Source organism: Anguilla anguilla, chromosome 3 (assembly GCF_013347855.1).
Source record: "Anguilla anguilla isolate fAngAng1 chromosome 3, fAngAng1.pri, whole genome shotgun sequence".
NCBI classification, from domain to species: domain Eukaryota; kingdom Metazoa; phylum Chordata; class Actinopteri; order Anguilliformes; family Anguillidae; genus Anguilla; species Anguilla anguilla.
Window position 1 is genome coordinate 21,051,341 of NC_049203.1, and position 26,275 is coordinate 21,077,615.

Sequence of the window (26,275 nt, forward strand, 5' to 3'; positions counted from 1 at the left end):
ATTGTGAAACAGGTTGGTAAATTTCTTGATGAGCTTACTGCCTGACAATTCAAACTAGTTTACTGTCTAAATGATTTGACAAAGTAGCATGTTGTGGCATGAGTACTTCCGCTGAATAAAAATCAACTGTGTTCCTTATCAAAGTACAAAATCTGTGTGTTCTTTATATTCAGAACTGAAAAAAATAAATTTTCTCATCAGAATTAATATTATTATACAATGAATACATTAATATTTTTCAGCTATCATTACAACACCACCTACATGGACCAAGATGGATGGAAAAGATCTGGACATCATTGTGCTCTCTGAAAAATCAAATGAATATCAGAAAATTTGCAAAGAATTTGTGCAATCCTGCCAGGTGTTTGCACAGAAATACAGCAAAAACATTGAAGTGGTCCAGGTACATCACATCACATTAACTTTCAGCAGAAGGTGCTGTAATCCAGTACCATTTAATGGCTTACATACTTTTTTACATACAATCTATTTATATAAATACCTGTAATACACCTGGATATTTACTTAAGCAATTCAGGTTACGTACCTTGCTCAAAAGCACAATGGCTGCACTCTTGCTGGAAATTGACCACAGCCTTTAAATTACAAGCCCAGTCCCCTAATCTAATTTCCAAAGAATTAAGAACAGCTCCAATCTCTAGCAAACTACACCCAAAATCTGAAAGTAAAGCATTGAAAGCTTTATAAGCAATCACAGGTTCAGTTTGAGGTTTTCTGTAAAGAGGGATCAGAATAAAATCTGCCAAGAGGCCAAAGATAGTGGATTCATGTAAGGAACAGTAATTATTGAGGAAGGGGCAGGTGGCTATGGGTGTACCAAAATAATCATTATAATAATAATGTTCCAATGACAATTATCTGCTGTGATACCCCTTTAGATCCAGAGAATCCAGCACCAGGAGCAGTGGAGGAGGTACACAGTAAGCAAACAGGCATTGGATAAAAAATATCCGAAAAACAATAATGAGCAGTTCCTGTACCATGGAACTACCAAGGACATCTGCCAGAAGATCAACAAGAATGGCTTCAACCGCAGCTTCTGTGGCAGAAACGGTACCAACCAGAAAACCAATTTCACTTTCTGGGCAATGTAGTTTTTTTTTTGCTATGCTTGCTGTATACAGGTTACAGTGTTATGCATGCATTTAATTAATATATTCAGGCCATAACATTTCCAATAAAATGGGAATAAATTTATGATTTTTCAATTAATAATAGATCCAGGAAAGTACATAAATTTGGTGAACATAACTATCAGTAAAACAGGTCTGTAGGACCACAGAGGTTTTCCCACATTTGTTTCAAATGTACTTAAATTTTTTTTTTTTATACATCCATGTTAAATGTTACCACGAAAAAATGACATAACAGAGCACAGGTACCCCAGACCTGACATATGCTTTTAAACTATGGAAAAAGCAAGTGTGGAAGATGGATGTTTACATTTGTATTTTGCACTCAACACTCAAAAATGCTTCTGGGTGTTTTCAGCAGCATCATATGGAAGTGGAACTTACTTTGCCAAGGAGGCGCACTACTCATGCGATGACAAGTACTCCAGTCCTGATGAGAACGGCCACAAGTACATGTACAGAGCCCGCATACTGACAGGGAAGCCCTGCCTCGGACAGTATGGAATGAGGGAGCCGTCTCCGGTGGACCCCAACGACCTCCAGGCGGGCCTGCACGACTGTGCCGTGAACAACCTCCAGAACCCCTTCATTTTTGTTATTTTCTCCGACTCAGGGGCCTACCCTGAATACCTCATCACATTCAAGACAGTGTAGTGTGGATGGGGGGGGGGGGGGGGGGGGGGGGGCGGGGGGGGGAATCCACTAACGAGCCAATCTGTGCTTTAAACAGCCTTAATTAATATTTTGTATTTTCTTATAACATGTAAATATGATCACTAGCATTTGAAATCACAGAAATTTGATTAGAACACAACATATTATGTGTAATATTTGTAAAATCAAGGGTCTTCGAAAACTTTTAAATCCAAAAACAAAACCGAGTATCAAATATATTTTAATTGTAGTATAACTTACTCCTTCTGCTGTCAGTTCCCTTCAGATTGTTAAAGACTGAATGTATGGAATAGAGTGCAAAAATGGACCACGTTGGAATATCTTTATTAAGAAATGTATAATGTCTGCTATTCAGATGTACAAACAGTGGTATCGGCACATGAATATGTGTCCTGTCATGAGTGACATGAGTGTTCATGAGGTTTTTCCAAAGTTCCAACTTCAGCTGCTCCAAGAGAATCTGTTGCTGAACAGCCCTATTTCAGTTGGATTTGTTTTACAGGTGGTGGAAATAAACTCAAATAATTTTGAAAGATATACTGTCTGGTCTATTTGTATGGGATTAACAATTTATGCAGTTCCTCTCTTTACTCCTCTGATTAAACTTCAGCAAGGAAAATAAGGAGACTGCAAGCGGCCAGTTCAAATCTGATTACCGGCTGCCAAAAACCAAGGCAGTTTCCATACACAGTTACACTACTGCAGGATCCATTCAAACTGAATTGCTATTAATGAAGGTCCTCTGAGTTTGGCAAAACACAGAAGATAATTTACTCTGGTCTTTCTACATTCTGCATTTGGGAAGACTGGAGACATTGATTTGTTAGTTTCTATAGTTAATGGCATTTCTTCGTTATAAAACACCTGGCTTCAGTAAGTGAAGTACCGGGAACTTTAGGCAATCCTTTCATAAGCTAACATTTGTGCATCTAGCCAATTGCATCACTCCATACCTGAACTGTGGAAGACTGCACTGAAAACAGGATCAGAGTCGTTCAGAAGATTCAGTTGGTCTTTGAATACTAATTAATCAGAGTTGCTCGTGTGATTAAGTGGGGAGAACACTAATCCCATCCCAGACACAGGTAACGGAACAGACAAAGGTAACAGACCAGACACAGGCAACGGAACAGACACAGGTAACTGGTTAGTGAAGGAAGAGCCGTCGGGGAGACGGAACTGTATTCTCGCCGTTGAGCTGCGGGAATCTATTACAGACAGGACTCAGACAAGCACGGGCACACGCTGCATAGACTGACTCAAACCTCAGACTATCCCCCCTGAGCCATCTCAGCAGACCTAAAACCAGTAAAATAGTCTGTCAGAAGGATCAGAGTGCCTCCATATTTCTCAAAAGCAAGCTGTATTCAGTCATCACAAGCAAACTATGCATAGGAAAGTGGTGATTAAGATAAAAATTATGCATTTACCTCTCCCCCTAATGGGGGGATTATAGGTATGGAGCATTCCAAATAGGAAAATAGAAAATAGAATAGAAAAAATCACCTTGTCGGCCGGGGCTGTCTGTCACGGGCAGGAGGGGCTTTAATGAGGATGCTGGTTGTGTACTAAACTACCCCCGCCCCCCTCCCTCTTCCACCGCCATCGCAATAGCTCCCTGCTTAGACAATTTTGACAGAAAAACCAATGATGCTTTTCAGATCTTCTTTTTTTAATCCATGATTGACAGGTCTGCCAGATGACATTGCAAGGAGCGAGAAATTGCAGAATTACTTCAAGGTCCCACCAAACCACTATAACCACTAAACTATAAATGTATTAAATGGTGCTGCTTACAGACAGTTGCTGCTTGCACCTAATCTGCTCGCTGGTCGTCCAGCTAGGGGCTAGGTTTTAATCCAAGGCCACATGAAAAGGTAAAGGGTGAGTATGCAGATCTGAAGAACATTGCAGCAAACACTTCTGGTTTGCCCAGTGGCCTAGCCATGTGAACAGGTGGTGATGTCACTGCCTTGAGGTGCAGAAGACCAGGGTTTGATTCCCATATACAGGAAGCATGCTTGTTGTCTCCTCGAAACTGTTCCAGGCATCAGAGTACATTCTGACATGAATACCAAGAATGCCCTTAGCTTTAGCTAGCGGAAATAAATTTGTTGTTTAATGCTGAAATTGATCCAATCCTAAAATGAAGACGGAGAGTTCTGCAGAAGATTCTTGATGAAGGATCCAGAATTTTTCACAGTTGTACTGATCATTCATGTTTTAGTTTCTAATGGTATTTGGAAGCCCTGTGTGCTGACACAAACAGCCTCTACGCACAGCCAAGCTTTTGAATCAACTTCCATCAATCACTCTATCTGCTCCACCCACTACACCCCTAAGCCCCTCCCCTCTTAGTCACAAAACATTAAAATGCTCATCAGAGAGGCAGCAGCTGACCAGGCTAAAAGTAATATGGTCTGCAGGAATCCTATTTGGCTGTCATATTTCCAGACATTTTGGGCATGCTGGCTGCTTGCTGACTCATAGAGGGTGAGTGAAAGTCATCAGATCTCTGACATACGCAGAAGAACGCACAAAGCCAGTCGTATATAGCCCTGTCTGCACTCTCTGACTTCAAACTGACTCAAAGCCTCTTTTATTTGTACTCTTCATGTCAGTGCAGTCACACTCCTTCAGTTCAGTCCAAAGGACATCTTTGTAGCTTTAGTTTCATGGGAATTCTAACTTCATATGCACACGTACACACACACACACACACACACACACACACACACAAACGCACAAGCACATACATACACGGACACACCTCACCTGGAAACTGTTTGTATTAGTGAGGATGAGACAAGTCAAATAAATACTGAAAACAATGCCTGCAAACATGAAAAGAGTGCACTCCATTTATTCTAGCTTTCAACACATACTCACATTGTGTTGGGAAGTACAATGAACTTTAAATTCTCCACTCCATTTAGAACAAAAGGAACCAAGAACTGCTTGGTACACACATGGAAATGATATTGAAACAAACTTGAACTTCCTGCTTTAATTATGTTAAATGACCTTTGCAAGAACATTTCTGATCAATTTCATTGATTTATTGACTGAGAACAGCTAAAGGTTCCTGTTAAGAACTGAAGTTGGAAAATGTCGCCGGTAACACACTATCCAATCACACTGCCTGATCTAAAGCTTCAACCACTATGTGTACTTAATATCAACTCTACAGTCGTTATGGTTAAATGTTAAAGGTATTTGTCTCATCAACATTGAGATGATGCATTTAGTAATGCATATTAAATCTAACATTGCAGTTCCGGTTCTGCCATGCTTGGGGCTTATTAGCACAAGGCATTCAGTTGGCCTTCTCTCCCCTCTGTTAGACTTGTGGGACTAAAGTACTTCATTGTGTTAACCACCTTGCTAACATAATAAACAAATAAGCAGAATGCTGTGCATCTGACCATTTTAACTGATAAACCTGGTTTCACCTACAGGAATGAGAAATATTGATTTAAAATGCAAGTGACCTTAGGCCAAATTAATGAATCGTTACAGAAAAGTTGACTATTTGTATCAACTAGGTTTCTGTGTTTCTTCAAGAAAACTGATTTGAGCTTTCAACTGACAAAGTGTTTGCACTGATTAAGTCCAAGATCTGAGAAATTCAAGTAGCCAGCAGATTTCCATTTTTAAATTGTTTTTAATCTGGGCTCCATGTTATCTCCCCTTAAGGCACGTTAAGTAGGGCAAATTAATGGATTCAGATTCTGTAAGAAATAAATTGTTTTTCTCCTCCAATCCAGACACTGCAGGCTGAAGTTACTGTTGGCTGGGCAATAGGAATGTAATGCTTTAAAGATACTGTCCAGCAATTAATAACTTTACAATTAAATAACCAAAGAAACAACCACGATTATATTAAGCCCATGTAATCTATTCCATCTTTAATCCAGAAAGCAGGTTTTTATATTGCCACCTGCAGAAGGATTCAAATTTTGTCTTTTGCAGGCACAAACAGTGAAGATGTACAATCAGTTAATTAGTGAAGCACTGTAGCCATTTAATGAGCAGTCAAGTACATTATTATTACGATGGACACACTTCTGGCCACAAGATCTGTTTTCAACCCAATCTGGATAGCACTGTTGCCTGGATGCGAATCCTGGTCTTTCTGTGTGGCGTTTCCATGTTCTCCACCTGTCCATGTGGGTTTTCTCCGGGTAACTCAGTTTCCTACCACAGTCCAAAAACATTCAGGTTAGGTTAATTGGAGAGTTTAAATTGCCTGTGAATACGAGTATGTGTGTCCTGCGATGGGTGTTTTCCTGCCCCTATCCATGCCAATGCATGCAAGGATAGTCTCCAGTGCCCCCACGACCGTCACCAGGAATAAACAGGTTAGACAATGAATATATCTGAGATGTTAAACCATCTGCATCTACAGTTGTGTTCCATGAGGGACCCACCCTGCCAATTTGTGAGAACTAGTACACCATGTGTTTCAGGGGAGAACCGTGGCTATACCAGTTCCCCTCTGAAAAACGTGGTGTCCAACAGCTACTTATTTTTGTGACGCAGACCGCAGCTAAGCTCGCACAGAGCAGCATTGGAGGAAGACCTTTCATATGCAACTTTGACATGCAGTCTTACGAGCAACCTAATTGGCCAGAGGGTGTCGCTCAAGAGCAGGGCGACGCGGATCCCCGTCCGACTGAACTCTCCCATACTCTGGGTGACGTAGGTGGTCACTGTGCATCACCCTCTGGAGCTGCCGACCTCAGTTGGTCCTGGCGCGGTCCAGATTCCGAGGCCATGGGGCTTGTTCATCCACCACAGTGTGGCGAGCCATCCAGCAGCCCCAAAAGCTACATACTTTACATCAGAAAGAATTTTGGAAATTGGAAAAACTGAGTACATGATTATCTTGTAAACTAAATGCAAGGGAAAGAATTGACTGTACAAGGACTGCAACGAGTTGCCTTCTCCCTTATTAAGTACAATACTGCCATCTAGTGTTCGACTTGCAAAGTTCAAGAACCCATTTCAGAAGACTTTGATGTTGAAACTTTAGCAAAATAAAAAGTAGACTAAAGAAGTGTATGATGCTCCCTTTTATGATACTCCCGGTTTTGCAGTTTCCTCTACTAAAGGCAGCCATGCCGCAGCATGTTTCACCACTCAAGTCCGACTGAAGGGACGTATTCCGGTGGGAAAGTGACCTCAATGCATACCCGAGGACAACAACACAGAGACATAACCATTGCAATTCACAAGTCCACAGTGATTAAAACACATACAGACATTTGCTCTGCTCAACAGTTTGGGGAGACCTGAATGCTATAGTGGTAGGAATAGACAAGCACTGTTGGGCTAAATGGCCTGTTCCCGTCTTACCTTATGTTATGTTCTGCATTTTGAATAGTTTGGCTGCTGTGGTTTTTTTTTAAATTTGTTTTTGCCATTGCCATTTGACATCTTTTGTGTTTTATGCTGCAATAAAGACCAACTTTGTTCTAATGACATCTCCTATAATTCAGTGGTTCTCAACTGGTCTGGCCTTGGGACCCACATTTTCCCATGGTCATTAAGTCGCGACCCACTTTTATAGAATTCAAATCAAGCAAATTTATTTATCAAAAATGGGCTAGTAAACACACATACACAATGTCATCATGACCGTTTTTTGACATAAACAAATATTTTCATCCCTGCATTCAGAGCACATTACTCAAGCAACAGCAAACTGATCCTGGTAAGTGGTTAACGTTAATAAACTGAGGAGTATGAACATCACAACTGCATGCTGCTGATCCTGGTGAATATGAATAAAATGAACAAAACTGTTTACACACATGATAATCTCTCCAAGTACGCCTACTAAACGGGCTGTTTTCACTTAACAGGCATTTGGGGAAGCTAATGAGATAGTTGGGGATGTGCTTTTAGGCCTAGTTTCAGACTGGGGTGATGGTAGACAGAGCTACTCTCTCAGATCATGCTCAGTGTCCAACCTGCTCCTCTGCTTTGACTTGAGCTGGACCAAAGCTGAAATTGATTTGGTTGTGTTTTTTGTGTTTGAAAAAAACAACAGGATTTGTGGATTACAGCTTAAAAGCATGGTGTTTAATACTTTTGCATTAAAAGTAGGTAGTAGCTAGATAATATTTTGACTGCAAACATTTGCTGCAACAGTGCCCCCCGCGAGTAGGCTCATATTCACGTTTGTCTGGGCGTTGACGTTTGGCAACATACTAGCCTACTGTGTGCCGGCTAATATGGTTAATCTGCTATCAACAATATAATTTGGCACTACGAAACATAAACAACTACAAGTACTAAGAATCATACCAACAGCCTACATATCTTAACCAGGTTGTTGATACTTATATCTTTCAAGTGTATAGCAGTTTCACTCAGCAGAAAGAATAAAAGAAAGTGAGTTGGCAGGTCTCTTTCCTAGTCTGCCAACTAAAATAAGATAATATAAGATTTGTCCCGCAGACTTTGGATCCACAAACTGTTCGATTTCGGAGTGGTAAAGTGATGTGTTGATTTCTATGTAATAAACCAAGAATGGCGGTGTCATCAAAGAATTTCACAATGTAGCCTAATAACGCAATCTAAAGAACACCGCGCAGATCCACAGTTTATAAGCCTATAATAATGAAATCAGTTTACAGCGAGAGAAATCACCGCGCTCACCCGTTTTAATTTGTTTGGTACGTTAAAACCAGTGACATATCATCAATTGAAAAGAAACTGATTCGCGCTCAAAAAAGGCTACAAAGATTCAAAAAATGTCATTATTTTTTTATTTTTTATTATTGTTTTCTTCAATGCAGAATAATGTACAAACGTGTCGGCATGTTGCCTTCTTCAGTGTGCAGGTACAATGATTAGGACATTCCACCTTCTTTATCTTTTTCTTTACTTTGGAAAGTACTACCCCCCGAGCAGGAACTTTTTTGGGGGTAAAATAAAGCCCCCCGGAACTAAATTTAGATCCTAGTTCCTGCGGTGGAAACGCGGTTTAATTGTTTCATTTGAACTTGGATGCGAGTCCAGCTAGTTTTGAACGAGCGATCTCTTGATTTAACCCGAGTTTACACGTGCACGCGTGTTGGCGATTGTTGCTGCACACAAAATGTATACACTCCACTGACAAGGCGTACCTACACGCACGCCTATTTATCTATCAAACTGCAAGGTGGGGTGTGTTCATGTGGCGTTTGCTACAGCTCGCCAAAATACACGTACACGCTTACACGCACTTTAGCCGTAGCAGGTACGCGGTGAAGGCACCGTGGGTTAGTTGCGCTGGCACGGAATACGCCCCATACACAGACACACGTGCACATACACCCAAACGCACAAGCACATACACACACGCACACACACACAAACGCAGAAGCACATACACACACGCACACACCTCACCTGGAAACTGTCTGTATTACTGAGGATGAGACAAGTCAAATAAAAACTGAAAATAATGCCTGCAAACATGAAGAGTGCACTCCATTTATTCTAGCTTTCAACACATACATTGTGTTGGGAAGTACAATAAACTTTCAATTACTCCACTCCATTTAGAGCAAAAGGAACCAAGAACTGCATGGTAAACACATGGAAATGATTTTAAACAAACTTATAAACGGAAAAAGAACTTCCTGCTTTAATCATGTTAAATGACCTTTGCAAGAAAATGTCTGATCAATTTTATTGATTTATTGACTGAGAACAGCTAAAGGTAGGCCTACCTATTAAGAATCGAAGTTGGAAAATGTCGCCGGTACTGTCCAATCACACTGCCTGATCTGAAGCTTCAACCACTATGTGTACTTAATCAATATCAACTCTACAGTCGTTATGGTTAAATGTTAAAGGTATTTCTCTCATCAACATGGAGATGATGTATTTAGTAATGAATATTAAATCTAACACTGCAGTTCCGGTTCTGCCATGTTTGGGGCTTATTAGCAAAAGGCATTCAGTTGGCCTTCTCTCCCATCTATTAGGCTTGTGGGACTAAAGTACGTCATTATGTTAACCGCCTTGCTAACATAATAAACAAATAAGCAGAATGCTGTGCATTTGACAATTTTAACTGATAAACCTGGTTTCACCTACAAGAATGATAAATATTGATTTATAATGCAAGTGACCTTAGGCCAAATTAATGAATCGTTACAGAAAAGTTGACTATTTGTATCACCTAGGTTCTTCCGGCTGTACAGGCCACATCAACAATTATAATGGGTCAAAATCTAGTTGTGTTTTGCCCACATGCTGTATTAGCCATGTCACATTTTGTCAAGCGTGACACAAGCACGCTGGACAAAATGGGAAGGTGCTTTAACAGCACCTGGCATCGAAATTTGGAAAAACCCTGACAGTCCAGCAGGAGTGATTTTGTTTCATTTTGTTTTCCTGCCGAGAAATCAAAAAGTAAAAGCGAAAGCTAATAAACTACGTACGGTTAATTTGCAAAGGTTCCTGGTATCAAGGAGAATGTCGGATATGTATCTTAACTATCTGAACATTTAGCCAGTGGGAAATGCCCAGTCAATTGTTGTTCTCCATCAGAAACAGGTTGTCTTGTTTTGCATTAGTTTTACTTTGAGTTCGGGCATATCACTCTGATTCTGACTACCCAGTAAATTGTTTACACTTATACATGGAACAAAATATATTGATGTTAGTCGGACTTCCCGATGATTTTGCTTCTGTGAAACCTGAATTGATATTGCATTTTAGAAATAAAAGAAAATCTGGAGGAGAGGTTTTGGAAATAAGAGATTACCCCAATGACAAGAGGAAGGCATTGCTCGTTTACATGGAGGATAAAGGTAATGTTAGTGTTTAAGCCTTATAACAACTGCACGAATCTCATTGCTTAGGAACTGAAAGTATTAAAACTAAACTGGTGAAATCGTGAAAACCTACAACTTTTGTTGTAATTTACTTTTTACAACCACAGGTAATAATAATGAATGTGTCATGTGAAAACCATTTAAAACTTAGGTTGCACTTCAAGATTCTTGAATAACATCGGATGAATATTTGAAAAGAATGTTGTAGGCCTATGTATTGTTTTACAAGAAGGCAGGCGACAACGAGTACAGAATGAATGCGACAAGTTCTACAAAGACAAGTTTGGTTTAAAAAAAAGGAAATACATTCTTAAAGTATTTTATTTATTTATTTATTTATTTATTTATTTATTTATTCATTAATATCCCGATTGCGCTGAGATTAGGTCAGTCATATGGTTTTTAAAAATGAAAAAGTCTTCAACCAGTCATCATTAGGTAGTCACGGTGCTCATTCCTGTCGCGTGAGCAAACATGGACCTGTCAGTCAGTATGACGCACTTACATCAGTATTACATTATTATTATTTTTACATCAGTGGACAATTAAATTATGTTAATTTCAGATTCTAGCCCCTTCGGGTTCGATTAATTTTTTCCTGCACTCATCCATCGGCTGCCCTCTACCGACAACTATAATGCACTGCAAGTAAAATGAAACCGAATGGGATTCATTGTGGGACCGCAAAGCTGTCACATCACGTTGGAGAAAGGATTCACCGTGTCTACTGTCTTTTTCACAGCCTTACGGACAGTATTGGAAAAGGGACCGCACAAGGTTGATTTTAAGGCCTTGGGCGTGGCAGAACTTCAAGTGAAGTCACTACAACCGGATGACATCGCCAAAGTGAAAAGAATTAAACCAGTGCCGTTGTCCAAACCACGCTTTGAGAAAAAGATTGTCTGTGGAAAATCTGCATGCGATATAGAAGCGGTAAATATCTTGGAAATTGCAATGTACAATATTGACAAGAAATATATTATTATTATTATTATTATTATTATTATTATTATTATTATTACACAGACCAACAACTTATATAATGCCCAGATATGATACCAAGTTTAATGGTTCTAACTCACTCTAAGGTAGAGTACTTAGCAAATGATTTTATGGCATTTTTTATATTTGCAGCTCCAAATAAAGCCAAAGTAACAGAAGGCATTGTAATATGCAATGATCTGGAACATGACATGGATACATTTGATGAGACACAATACCCAAAGGAATTCTGGATAGGAACAAAAGTGCAGAAAGATGAATTCAGTTTGGAATTTAGTATTGCTTTATTTGGAGCCTCCCTTTAATTTGAGTATTTTAATCTCTGCCCCATAGCTGTGGACATCTTAGTGTGGCATGGCAGAGGCCACACTGATTTAATGTTAAAGGACCAAACACTGGTTCACTTACTGCATATTACAACTAATTTTATTAATGTATGTTGTGTTTACCTTTTTATTCAAATATGTAGACGCCAGGACCATTTCACCAAGAAGGTAAGTTAATGTGTTTCTATTTACAGCAGCTTACGTGTGCTAATAAACCTCAAGAATAGGTGTTATCCATACCGATGTCTCACTGTTAATTGCCTGACAGCTTATTTTATTATTGTCCTTATTGCTATTGAGCATATTTCAGCTGCTTTTATCTAGTTTGACATATGTATTTGTATGGCCATGTTTGCTTTAAGAAGTGATATTTTAAGAAAACACCAAATGTCTACCAGAAAACCCATGTGTAGGTTAGTTTTACAGCTGATTTATATCACCATTTTTAATAATGACGCGAGATACAATTAGACTGGTGTTGGTTTCCTTTTATTTATGCAGCACTGTGTAACAATCTTTAGGAAGGAATGTACCACATGGGCTGTTTATGAGAAATGTCCTTTATGTAATATAAATATGATGACTATGCTGTCAAGTCTGCTGTAATCATTACCATTAAACATGTAGGTTTAACTACAGGAGGAAGTTGGTGATAATTATTTTAAATTCCAGTTCAAGTTTTTTGATTGGGATTCAGCAAAGCTCTTAAAAATGCTTGTATGTCCAACCCCACACCGTTTCAAGGTTTCCTTTCTAATAGAAGAACTTCCTAATTAATATGAATATTTTAGAGTTGCACAGGCATACCTCAAGGGAAATGCATACATTTTTTTCCAGGCTTGCAGCAAGATGGTGGTGAAAATGTGCTATTTATTTATTCATTCATTCATTCATTTAGCAAATATCCCATTTTAATTAATCGTTGAACAGGGTTGACCAAGATTATTAGACGTTCGCATAAATATCCCGATTGCGCTGAGATTAGGTCAGTCATATGGTTTTTAAAAATGAAAAAGTCTTCACCCAATCATCATTAGGTAGTCACGGTGCTCATTCCTGTCGTGAGAGCAAACAGAGACCTGTCAGTCAGTATGACACACTTACATCAGTATTACATTATTATTATTTTTACATCAGCCGACAATTAAATTATGTTAATTTCAGATTCTAGCCCCTTCGGGTTCGATTACTTTTTGAGTCCTGCACTCATCCATCGGCTGCCCTCTACCGACAACTATAATGCACTGCAAGTAAAATGAAACCGAATGGGATTCATTGTGGGACCGCAAAGCTGTCACATCACGTTGGAGAAAGGATTCACAGTGTCTGCTGTCTTTTTCACAGCCTTACGGACAGTATTGGAAAAGGGACCGCCCAAGGTTGATTTTAAGGCCTTGGGCGTGGCAGAACTTCAAGTGAAGTCACTACAACCGGATGACATCGCCAAAGTGAAAAGAATTAAACCAGTGCCGTTGTCCAAACCACGCTTTGAGAAAACGATTGGCTGTGGAAAATCTGCATGCGATATAGAAGCGGTAAATATCTTGGAAGTTGCAATGTACAATATTGACAAAAAATATTATTATAATAATAATAATAATAATAACAATAATAATAATTATAATTATAATTATTATTATTATGTCAGACCAACAACTTATATAATGCCCAGATATGATACCAAGTTTAATGGTTCTAACTCACTCTAAGGTAGAGTACTTAGCAAATGATTTTATGGCATTTTTTATATTTGCAGCTCCAAATAAAGCCAAAGTAACAGAAGGCATTGTAATATGCAATGATCTGGAACATGACATTACATTACAGGCATTACATTACAGGCATTTAGCAGACGCTCTTATCCAGAGCGACGTACAACAAGTGCATTGGTTCACGATGTAGACATGGATACATTTGATAAGACACAATACCCAAAATGAATTCTGGATAGGAACAAAAGTGCAGAAAGATGAATTCAGTTTGGAATTTAGTATTGCTTTATTTGGAGCCTCGCTTAAATTTGAGTGTTTTAATCTTTGCCCCATAGCTGTGGACATCTTAGTGTGGCATGGCAGAGGCCACACTGATTTAATGTTAAATGACCAAACACTGGTTCACTTATTGCATATTACAACTAATTTTATTAATTTATGTTGTGTTTACCTTTTTATTCAAATATGTAGACGCCAGGACCATTTCACCAAGAAGGTAAGTTAATGTGTTTCTATTTACAGCAGCTTACGTGTGCTAATAAACCTCAAGAATAGGTGTTATCCATACCGATGTCTCACTGTTAATTGCCTGACAGCTTATTTTATTATTGTCCTTATTGCTATTGAGCATATTTCAGCTGCTTTTATCTAGTTTGACATATGCATTTGTACGGCCATGTTTGTTTTAAGAAGTGATATTTTTTAATAAAACACCAAATGTCTACCAGAAAACCCATGTGTAGGTTAGTTTTACAGCTGATTTCTATCACCATTTTTAAAAATGATGCGAGATACAATGAGACTGGTGTTGGTTTCCTTTTATCTATGCAGCACTTTATAACCATCATTGGAAAGGAATGTACCATGAGCTGTTTATGAGAAATGTCCTTTATGTAATACAAATATGATGATTATGCTGCCAAGTATGCTATCATCATTACCAGTAAACGTGTAGGATTAACTACAGGAGGAAGTTGATGATACTTATTTTAAATTCCAGTTCAAGTTTTTTTGTTTGGGATTTAGCAAAGCTCTTAAAATGCTTGTATGTACAACCCCACACAGTTTCTAGGTTTCCTTTCTAATAGAAGCATTTCCTAATTAATATGAGTATTTTAGAGCTGCACAGGCATACCTCAAGGCAAATGCATACATTTTTTTCCAGGCTTGCAGCAAGATGGTGGTGAAAAGGTGCTATCACTGCTTGTGAGCAGTGATTGTCCAATCAAAGAGGAGATCCTTCAGTTGTACTTTGAGCAATTTACTGATGACATTGGTATCTGTAGACATGGAGATAATCAATGGATTCTCAAGCTGACCAGTCATTCCGGTAAGATTTTTTATTTTTTATTTTTGGCAAACGGTGGTCTTAAAAGAAAACTAAGAACTTTAGAGGGAACGGAGGTCTGTGCTAAGGGGTGTCAGACATGTAATTCACTATTTGGCCGTTCTCAGCCAGAGGAAGCTTCAAAGTGATTTCTATCACCATCTGAGGTGTGAATCTGTGTGTGTATGTGTGTGTGTCAGAGAGGGTGTCCATGCCTCTGCCCCCTCATTTTTTCACTGGTTGAAATAGGCTTTCTTAGAGTTAAGTCCGTTAAGTTTTCGGCAACTTGGAAAGTTTGTAACAGTTGGAAGTGGGCATCTGAGTCCTACATCTAGGCCTGTCATTCTACATTTCATCTCTGATTCTTTTGGACTGTTCTGCTGTCTTGGTTTCTGCATTTTGGAATACTTTGGAACAAAAGCTGTGGTGTGGTATCTGCTTTCATTCATTTCTTGTGTGACTGTCCATGTCTGTAACATTTGTTAATTGTTTTAAGGTAGCTGAAACAGGTCTTCAGATCAGACGTGAATATTTGTTGTAACTTAATACATTTCTTAATTTTCATCTGTTGTGAGTTGTACATTTTGATACAGGTTGATCCAAACAGTTTGCTCTGCCTATCAACGAATGTGGTGATTTGATTGATAATTCATATCTTTGATAATAATTACCAGATTAAATCAAATAAATATATTTTACATGTTGGGTAAGTGAGGTGTTTTAACGGTTGATGCATTTGTGTTCCTTATTCAGAGTGCCGGACATCAAACGAGGGTGTTAACGGTTAAAACTGCTGTGTTCGGACAATTAAACACATTTCACTTAATCCTCAACTTGCTGACAGGGGCATGCAGATTTCATTTATGTTCACATTTCTCTTTTACGTTTTCCAAAGCAGCAGAAGGTCTACTAGCTACAAACCAAAACTGTAGTTTTATTCAGTCATTTCTCCCCTTCTGATTGCATACCTTTCACTTAGCTGATCTGATGTCTGTGGAAAGCATGTGACACAACACTGTGTTAAGAATAAAGTTAAAACAAATTTCCCAAAGTCATTAAAATGAAAAACATGGTAACACTTCAGTATTCTGTATTCAAAGTTTAAGAAGTGTATATTCTACTTTGGTGAGTCATTTAGAAAACACATGCAGCCAACAGACATATTCGTTACAACAAGGAACTGCACATTATAGCTGACAAATTTATCTGTATACTGTACACTCCTGGGCAAAAAAATGGGCCAACCCTAAAATGACAAAATATTAAGCTTTCAGTGGTCTTAACAACAAATCATTGGTCGGAAAATTAGCAACAACTAAACAAATGTACTGCTGAGACCTCCTGTGCCACCATTTGCTCGTTTATTTTTGCTGCAGTGAACTGTTTGAGGAAAAGCTAGAAACAGGGAAATTCACTTACATAGTCTTCTTGTACGCAAAGGTAAAATCATGATAATGATTAAAATGTTTGATGTAAAATTCAAACTAACATATGTCTGGGTGTAAAACATTTTCCAAAAATATCTTCTGGGATGTTTTTTTCTTAAAAGATTATTTGGTTATCTGCCACACCTGATGCAGCCCATCATCATAAATGGAACCAGGATTGATAGAGCAGGGAGAGATCTACAGTATGCAGTGTTGTGAGTCCCACGGTAAAAGAAGCGAGAAAATCTGCCCAAAAAAAGCTAAATATCATGCAGGGGTTGCTGTCAGAAACTGCATAGCTGGTATTCGTCAGGCCAACTGTAGCTGTTCTGAAATTTACAAGACCCTAAAAGCAGAGGAAATACCAATTTCTCTATCAGCTATTAAGAGAATAGGTCAACGCTTTGAAACAACAGGTAATGTTGCCAGAAAGAAAGCATCTGGAAGGCCCAAAGCCTCATCATGCAGGGATGACCACCTGCTGAAATTTACAGTTCTCAAAGAAAAAAAGCCTACAAAAAATGTCAACAGAATTAAAAACCTCAGAAAACAAGATTCTTTCAAGAAGAAAAATAACCAGAAGGTTATCTAATGCTTATGTTTTGTGTCTAGAAGATACAAAGCCATTGCTGTCTCAGAAAAACAGCAAATACAGAATGAAATTTTTGGCAGAATATGGAAAGTTTGATTCAGAGTAGTTCAACAGAGTTGTGTGGAGTGATGAATCACGATTTTAATTGCATGGTGATGCTCCAGGGAGGTGTCTTCGAAGATCTGGTGAGAAATACAATAGTGAATGCATCTCTACCACAGTTAAGCATGGAGAAAGAGGTGTCATGGTGTGGGGAGTCTTTTCAGCTGCTGGTACTTGTGAGCTGCTTCACTGTGAAAATTCAGGAATACATGAGAATATTGCGGAAAGGCTTGCTTCCCACAATTGAGAAGTTGTTTTCTAAAGAGGACGGAGTGTAGCACAGTGGGTAAGGAACTGGGCTTGTAACCGAAAGGTCGCAGGTTCGATTCCCGGGTAAGGACACTGCCGTTGTACCCTTGAGCAAGGTACTTTACCTGCATTGCTTCAGTATATATCCAGCTGTATAAATGGATACAATGTGAAAAGTCGCCCTGGATAAGAGTGTCTGCTAAATGCCTGTGATGTAATGTAAAGAGGAACGATCAGATGTTATTTCAGATATTTAGCCATTTTGGGCTTGGCCCATTTTTTTGCCCAAGAGTGTACATATCTAGAATGGAATTTCTTCACCATGGACTTTTTCTGTACCTGTCATTTTCCAAATATATGCCGAAAGTCATTGGTCAGCCTTGGGAAACAAAAATATCTGAGTATGGTGCATTATCTGTGCATTTCCACATATTTTTTTCCATATTTGGGTTCAGATACACCCCTAATTGCTAAGCTCTGAAATAATAGTCTGTTATTGTTTCCCATTAAGATGACCTTGGCTTACTTTTCTGAAACTATAAGGGTATCTGTGGATGTATATGTAGATCCAATCGGACACAGATTATGTATGAACTGTACAAGTCTGGGATCCAGTTGAGGATCCAGTGGGCCAGCAACCTCCAGATGTGCTAATATTTGTGATATAATATACTTAAATGGTGCAAAGCATTTTGCCTTATCCTCATAATTAATTATACATCTGTATTATTTTGTTTATAGCTAAATTGTCAGTTGGGCCCATTAAACGTTAACAGAACTCTGCTTTTCATGCTGTGCATCTCAGATTTGGAGAATATCCTGGCTAAGAAGGATCATGTCTTGGAGGGTTCCTTGATGTCCGTGCAGCTGTACGACGAGAGAGAGGCAAAGGAGAGACTTGATCCCCACAGGTTCATTCTGAGTGGCTTCAGTGAAGACTGCAAGTGCAGCCACCTGTCCGTCTTCATCAAGAGCTGCAGCAGAGGGGCCGAGCATTCCTGGGAAATCCTCAATGATGGGCACAGAATCGCAGTCACCTTCAAACAGGATATAGGTGGGTCTGCATTATCAAAGATAAAGCATAGGACAGTGGCCCAAGCATTAGTCATTAGCGTGCGAGGCTGAACTGCAACCTGATTCGGGAACATGATAGTCACTTATTTTTTTATTTATTTAACCAGGTGACGTATCTCTTTTACAAGCGAGATCTGACCAGGAAAACAGCACTATCACTTGATGATAAACAAACAAGATAAAGCTATCGTAGTGCGGATTGAGACTATATAGACTTGCCTGTGTCTAGAATAGTACAGTGCACTGATACACTGGATAGGTTTGTTTCTAATCTCTCGCTTAACTTGTCAATCTCATCCATGATTTAGATGTTCAGGATTTTTTGAAGAAAAGCTCCGAAAAAAAACTTCAGAGCATGGATATCTCTGCCAGTCGTCTGGAGTACACAGACTCTGTGCTGGTGGAAGGAAATATGGAGAACATCACAGAAAAGAAACTCAGGGATTATTTTTCTAGCACAAAAAACAATGGAGGACAAATCGAATGCCTGATATGGGTCAAAAATGCAAAGAGTGTGCTTCTAGTGTTTAAAGATTTTCATGGTATGTTATCATAAATTCTCCTCAGGTTATGGTCCGTCTTCATTGATACACTTATATTCTATGTCCACAAATTTTGAATTGTAATTTTGAATTAACATTTTGAATATGTAATGAGCTATTTTCAACATGTGCAGTACAGAACAAACTGTGTTACATTGTATCTTATTTTCCAATTTGACAGTTGCACACAGAGTTGTCAAAGAGAAACACACTATTTGTGGAGTCAGCCTGTGTGCTTTGTTGTTCTACTGCAGTCTGAAGCAAGCCTTAACTGGAAAGACCTCCACTATGCCACCTTTCCCTCCTAAAATCTCCATTCCTGTGGATGCTTTGTTCCTCGAATGCATCCAAAATGATGAGGAGTGCAAAAAGGACTTTGAGAGCACACTAAAGGAGCACTACACCAGCATCTCCTTTAAAGGTGACCCAGACTCCCCTCAGGTGGTTTTGGAGATGGCAGTGGACAGAGAGTCATTGTTGCTACACCGCTTAGCCCATACCTGGGAGAGAAAGACTATGCAAGCAGTTGAGGGACTGCTGGAGAAATACAGTATAGTCACGTTGCTGTCAACTAAAGAGGTGTGGGAGAGAATCAAGGACAAATGCCTTAGTCTAAATCTCAAAACTGCCAGAGTCTCCTTTGTGAGGGCTAAGAACACCATCGTGGTGTTGGGACAAAAGAACGATGTGAAGAAGCTTCGAGGTGAAATTCAACTTTTGTTGAACAAAGCAAAAGAAGAACTGGATGTTGAAAGGACGATCCCTGTGAACAGTAGGGAAGAGCTTGGTTTTGTTTGGAACTTGGTGTCTGAAAAACTTGAAGGAGTTGAACACCTGAAAGATGAAGTAAACTTGACTTTTCACCTCAAGGGCTTTGAAGAGAAGGTAAATGCAGCAGAGAGAATCATCAAAAACACCAAAGATAATTTATCCATCCAAACTTTGCATCTGTCACCCAATCTCGCTAAGTTTTTGCAGTCCCTGGACCTCAAAAAATTTGAGCGCAATCACTTGACTCACATTTCCGCTACAGTCTTTTCCTGTAGTGATTCCATTCAGATTCTTGCAGAGAAGCTGCAAGATGGTGAGAAAGCCAGAGAAAAAATAAAGGAGGTGCTTATGGAAGATGTGATCAACCTTACTCCCGATCAAGGAAAAGTCACCCAGGAAGAACACTGGAGAGTCTTCTACAGTGGACTGATGCAAGAGGTAGAATCCAGCAATAATGCACTGAATGTGAAGATCTCACATTCTGATGTGCAGATTGCAGTGTGTGGGTTCCAGAATGTGGTAACAGATGTTGCTAGGAAACTGAGAGGATATCTGAATAACAAAATGCCTGTGACAGAAGACATCTTGCTGAAGTCACTGAGACAGGTTGAATATGTTGCTGATTGCATGAAGCTGTCTGAGGCTCCTGAAATCAAAGCCCTGGATGTGACCATTTTGTCATCACGGACACAGGCGACTCCTTGCCTGAAAGTCACAGCAGCCAGTGACAAGATCAAGGAGGCTGTGGCAGTTGTCAAGAAGCGTATTTCATACATTGTGCATGAGAAACACATATACTCCGATGCCGGGGAGTCAAAAGTGTTGGAGAAACATCAAGATGCTCTCAAGGCCAGGGCCAAAGAGTTTGCCTGTAAGCTGTTTCTAACTGTTGAGCAAGCAAGCCAGACCAGCTTGGAAAAGGTGTGTGGCATCACTTGTACAGATTCAGTAAACACAAGCCACGTACAGAAATCACCAACTAGGACTAATTTGTCTTCATTTGTATTCTGTTGTCTCCCATTTGTTAAACAGGGATACCGAAGTCCAGATTCAACAGACACGTTATCTGCTCCTCCTGCAAATAAATCAAAGAAAGTCGCTCCTCTGCTTCCGTTACCTAAACCAGGAGCAGACCTCAAAGGTGACATTTAATTGCACAATTTACAGTAATCACCTATTGCACAAATCAAGAAATGGAGAATCTATTGTGTGATCTCACTTGCTTTTGTATGTTTTTCCTGTCATCAATAATTACAGTGGTGATTGGTGGCATTACACTAATTCTGAAAAAAGGAGACATTACCAAAGAGGCAGTGGATGCCATTGTGAATTCCACCAATAGTAGTCTGAACTTAGACACAGGTAAGGTTCTGTATGTGCATCTCGGAGTTATGAGAACATAATATTATAAATACAGGAACATCATTTGTTTAGATAAGACATATTTTGACATCAGCTAGGCCTTTGTTCCTACTGGTATAGAGTGCACAAGCCCTTCATTTTGGGACGCATGTTATTCTGTTAAACTAGTGTAGCCGTATAGTCACATGATGCTGAGCCACTTGGTTGGTGCTGTAAACCATCATTTGTAAATGATAGCTAATATTTCATCACCATGTATTAGTGGGAAGTGATTTTTTTCCCCTTCTTTGTTTCTTAGGTGTCTCTGGAGCAATTCTGAAAGCAGCAGGGAAATCTGTTGTAGATGATTGTGCCAAACTGGGTAAGATTGGGTATATATAACACAAATAAACATAAAATTGAATGTATACTATTCTGATTAAGAAAGATATTCTGCTTGCCTTACAGAATAACACATCCCCCTCCCTGCTGTTTAATAGTCCACATGATGGTTGTCCTCTGGATGTTTTCCATCATTTGAAGTGGAAACTTTCTAACCTTAAACAGTCAACATTGTGATAGCATTGAGTTTGTGCTTGTTATATATATCCTTGTTATATATATATCAGACACATTTTCTGATTTAATTTTCCAGTGTTTACACTCTTTTTCATAGATAAAGCATCTTCAGTTCATATTTTATAAAATATTAACCACAGCCCTGACACAGACTGTCCCATGTTTGTTCAGGCACCCAGAAAGAAGATGGGGTGGTTGTCACCGGAGGAGGCAACTTGAAATGCAAGCACATTATTCAGATGGTGGGGCCGACTACCACAGCTGGCATCACCACCTCCACAGAGAGGGTCCTGCAGCTCTGTGAGAGCAAGAGCATCACATCCATGGCTATACCAGCCATTGGGACAGGTAAGACCACATCACAACCAGTGCCTACTTCTACACAGCAAACACCACAATTACTGCCCACATCTACACAGCACACACCACAATTACTGACCACTTTCATTCAACCTAAGACCAAAACCCCTGCCTACCTCTATACAGCAATTACCACAAGCACTTCTCAAGACTTTACAGCATACACCACAACCACTGCCCACCTCCAAACAGCATAAACCACAGCCACCTGTTTAACTCTATACAGCATAGAACATAACCACTGCCCATGTCTACAGAGCATAGGCAATAACCACTGTGCTCTGAATGACAAATACTAGTCTGAGAAAGTTTTTTTTTTTTTGTCAAACTTTATTTTCTTGCCTGTGGTCTGTCATTGATTATGGTCCTCATGACTTATCCATCTCTGTGTTTTTAGTACTTTGGTAGTATTTCAGTTCAAATAAAACACTCAGTTTAAAGTTTGGTGTCTGTCTGTGCACTTTTAAAGGATGAACAACAAGGCACTATGTGACAGCGATCTGTGCTGCTTTGTGTCACAGGAAAAGGCAACATTAATCCAGAAGAATCCATCAAGGCAGTTCTCAAGGGACTGCAGAACCATTTGTCTCAGAGCACTTCCACAAACATCAAATTCATATTCATAGTGGCCTTTGAGCAGAAGGTTTTCGACTCTTTCCGCCATCACTTTGCAGAGAGGAACCAGCAGTCTCAGCAGGGAACAGAGGTTAAGATTTTCATTTTAATATAATATTTTACATTATGTTTAATCCTGCCATGTCACACACATTTGGACCACTAATCCACAGTCGCTTATGTAGACAATAAAAGTTAAGGAAAGATCTGGTTTTGGGTTGATAGAAGACCAAAAGCGTAGTTCAATGAAACACACCAGTGGCAGCTTCTGAGACGGGAGTAAAAGAGCCCAAATGTAACAAAATTTAACATATGGACCAATCACTCTCAACTAGGTTTTATGCATTTTACTTTTATTAAAAACTATAAACCTAATCACTGAATATCCCATGCCAGTATACCAGCAGTGATGTGACCAAAAATGAAAAACATAATGTGGTTTGCCAGATAATTACCTAGGTATTAAATAATTTCATATCTAATGTGATTTTTTTCAAAATATATACAGATTTACAGCTTTATTCTAAAATTGATTCAATTCATTTTTATTCTCATCAATCTACACACAATACCCCATAATGACAAAGCTAAAACAGGTTTTTAGAAATTTTTGCAAATTTATTAAAAATAAAAAACTGAAATATCACATTTAGATAAGTATTCAGAGCCTTTACTCAGTACTGCTGAGGCACGTTTGGCAGCGATTACAGCCTGGAGCCTTCTTGGGTATGACGCTACAAGCTTGGCACACCTGTATTTTGGGTATTTCTCCCATTCTTCTCTGCAGGTCCTCTCAACCTCTGTCAGGTGGGATGGGAAGCATTGCTGCATAGCTATTTTCAGGTCTCTCCAGAGATGTTTGATCAGGTTCAAGTCCAGGCTCTGGCTGGGCCGCTCATGGACATTCACAGACCTGTCTTGAAGCCACTCCTGCATTGTCTTGGCTGTGTGCTTAGGGTCATTGTCCTGTTGGTAGGTGAACCTTTGCCCCAGTCTGAGGCCCTGAGCGCTCTGGTATAGGTTTTCATCAAGGATCTCTCTGTACTTTTCTCCGTTCATCTTTTCCTCAAACTTGACTAGTCTCCCAGTTCCTGCTGCTGAAACACATGCTCACAGCATGATGCTGCCACCACCATGCTTCACCGTAGGGACGGTATTGGCCAGGTGATGAGCGGTGCCTGGTTTCCTCCAGACGTGATGCTTGGCATTGTGGCCAAAGAGTTCAATCTTAGTTTCATCAGCCCAGAAAATCTTGTTTCTCATAGTCTGAGAGTCCTTTAGGTGCCTTTTGGCAAACTCCACGTGGGCTGTCATGTGCCTTTTACTGAAGACTGGCTTTTGTCTGGCCACTCTACCATAAAGGCCTAATTGGTGGAGTGCTGCAGATATGGTTGTCCATCTGGAAGGTTCTCACATCTGCACAGAAGAACTCTGAAGCTCTGTCAGATTGGCCATCGGGTTCTTGGTCACCTACCTGACTAAGGCCCTTCTCCCCCGATTGCTCAGTTTGGCCGGACGGCCAGCTCTAGGAAGAGTCCTGGTTGTTCCAAACTTCTTCTATTTAAGAATTATAGAGGCTACTGTGTTCTTTGGGACGTTCAATGCTGCAGAAATGTTTTGTACCCTTCCTCAGATCTGTACATCTACACAATCCTGTCTTAGAGATCTACGGACAATTCCTTCGACTTAATGGCTTGGTTTTTGCTCTGTCATGCACTGTCATGGGACCTTATATAGACAGGTGTGTTCATCCATCCATCCATTCTCTAAACTTAATCCAGGTTAGAGTCGCGGTGCAAAGGGGCAAGCAGAGCAGCCCAGACATCCCTCTCCCCAGCAACGTCCACTAACTCATCCCAGTGGATCCCCAGGCGCTCCCAGGCCAGCCTTTAGATGTAATCTCTCCAGTGGAGGGATTACTTCAAATGACTCCTTTCAATGCAGAGGGGCAGCAGTTCTACTCTGAGGTCCTCCCGACTGGTAAATCGAGAGCTTTGCCTTTCGGCTCAGTTCCTTCTTCACCACCACCGTCTGATGCAATACCCGCATTACTGCGGCCACTGCACCTAGACGGCTGTTGATCTCCCTTTTTCCCTCACTCGTGAATGAGACCCCAAGATACTTGAACTCCTCCACCTGGAGCAGTTGGTCCTCCCTTACCTTTAGAGGGCAAACCATCTTTTTCCAGGGCAGGACCAATAACCACAGACTTGAATGTGCTGATCCTCATCTGCCACATGCAGTAACATCGAGGTGACCCTCTCGTTCACTGCAGTAAACTCCAACTGAGGGGCCACCAGCCAGGGACTTGTGAGTATCCCCATTTCTGCCCGGCGCCTCTCACCCTGATCAATCCAGAGTAGGAGAGAGACCACTCCCTATCCAGGAGTTTGGTTCCAGAGCCAACCAAAGGTAGAGGTGAGTCCAACTATATCTAGTTGGTACTTCTCAGCCTCACACACCAGCTCCAGCTCCTTCCCCACCAGAGAGGTAATGTTCCACGTGCCAAGAATCCGTTTCCGTTGTCTGGGTAGATGACGCACAAATCTATCCTGTTCTTGCCCGACGGGCATTGCACCGGACCCCTACCCTGAAACTTGCAGGTGATAGGCCCACATGGTTTTCTCACGTAGTCTTTTCGGGCTGAGCCTGGCCGAGATACGTGGGCTGCCCGGCCACCAGGCACTCACCTGCAGACACCACCCCCAGGGATTGGTCCCGGTAACCCTATTCCGGGCAAGATAAACCTACTCATACTTGTTTACCATAGTTAGGGATTGACTGGATCATGTTCGTCTGTTTCTGCCTTCGGAGACCCTACCTGGGGACATGTAATACCCCCGATGATATAGCTCCAGGGATCATAAAAACTCGCAAGCCTTTCCGCAACGACAAGGCCACAATCCAGGAAGGGTAGACAGGTGCATGCCTTTTCCAAATCATATCCAATCAATTCAGTTTACCACAGGTCAAGTTGTAGGAACATCTCAAGTATGATCAATGGAAACAGGATGCATCTGAGCTCAATTTTGAGTGTCATAGCAAAGGGTCTGAATACTTATGTAAATGTGATATTTCAGTTTTTTTATTTTTAATAAATTTGCAAAAAAATTCAAAAAGCCTGTTTTTGCTTTGTCGTTATGGGGTATTGTGTGCAGATTGATGAGAATAAAAATTAATTTAATCAATTTTAGAATAAGGCTGTAATATAACAAAAAGTGAAGGGGTCTGAATACTTTAAGAAGGCAATGTATAATTGTCCAAAACAAGCCTTTTCCATCATAACATCATTACATCATTTGTGTGTGTTTTCCATGTATTGGGTCAGATTATGGGTCATATTATGAAGTTTTGTTTTGATTGGATGTTCTGTCTTTATCAAGGCGGTCAGTGGGACCCACTTGCCAAGCATTCAGTCCAGGTCAAGAGAGCTCCCTGCCAACCAAGGTTTGTTGAACACACCATTAATGTATAACATCATCACCACAAATACACATAACAATGACTGACTGGATTCTGCAAATAAAACCTTTCCTGTTGTTATGGTGATCGTAGTGAGGGTGAATCAAAAATAGCCATAGTTTGAC

The 26,275-nt window shown here is 40.1% G+C and overlaps 1 protein-coding gene across 1 annotated transcript in view; it reads left to right on the plus strand.

The window, feature by feature from the left end:
* The window catches only part of LOC118223123, a 157,899-nt gene that overhangs the window by 124,965 nt on the left and 6,659 nt on the right, over positions 1-26,275 (plus strand). Inside the window, exons 23-33 of the mRNA XM_035409294.1 lie at positions 12,141-12,165; positions 14,875-15,039; positions 18,212-18,460; positions 18,789-19,022; positions 19,204-20,714; positions 20,826-20,934; positions 21,051-21,155; positions 21,454-21,516; positions 21,885-22,061; positions 22,595-22,779; positions 26,072-26,135. Coding sequence (XP_035265185.1) covers positions 12,141-12,165; positions 14,875-15,039; positions 18,212-18,460; positions 18,789-19,022; positions 19,204-20,714; positions 20,826-20,934; positions 21,051-21,155; positions 21,454-21,516; positions 21,885-22,061; positions 22,595-22,779; positions 26,072-26,135 — 2,887 coding nt within the window. The remainder of the gene's footprint in view (positions 1-12,140; positions 12,166-14,874; positions 15,040-18,211; positions 18,461-18,788; positions 19,023-19,203; positions 20,715-20,825; positions 20,935-21,050; positions 21,156-21,453; positions 21,517-21,884; positions 22,062-22,594; positions 22,780-26,071; positions 26,136-26,275) is intronic.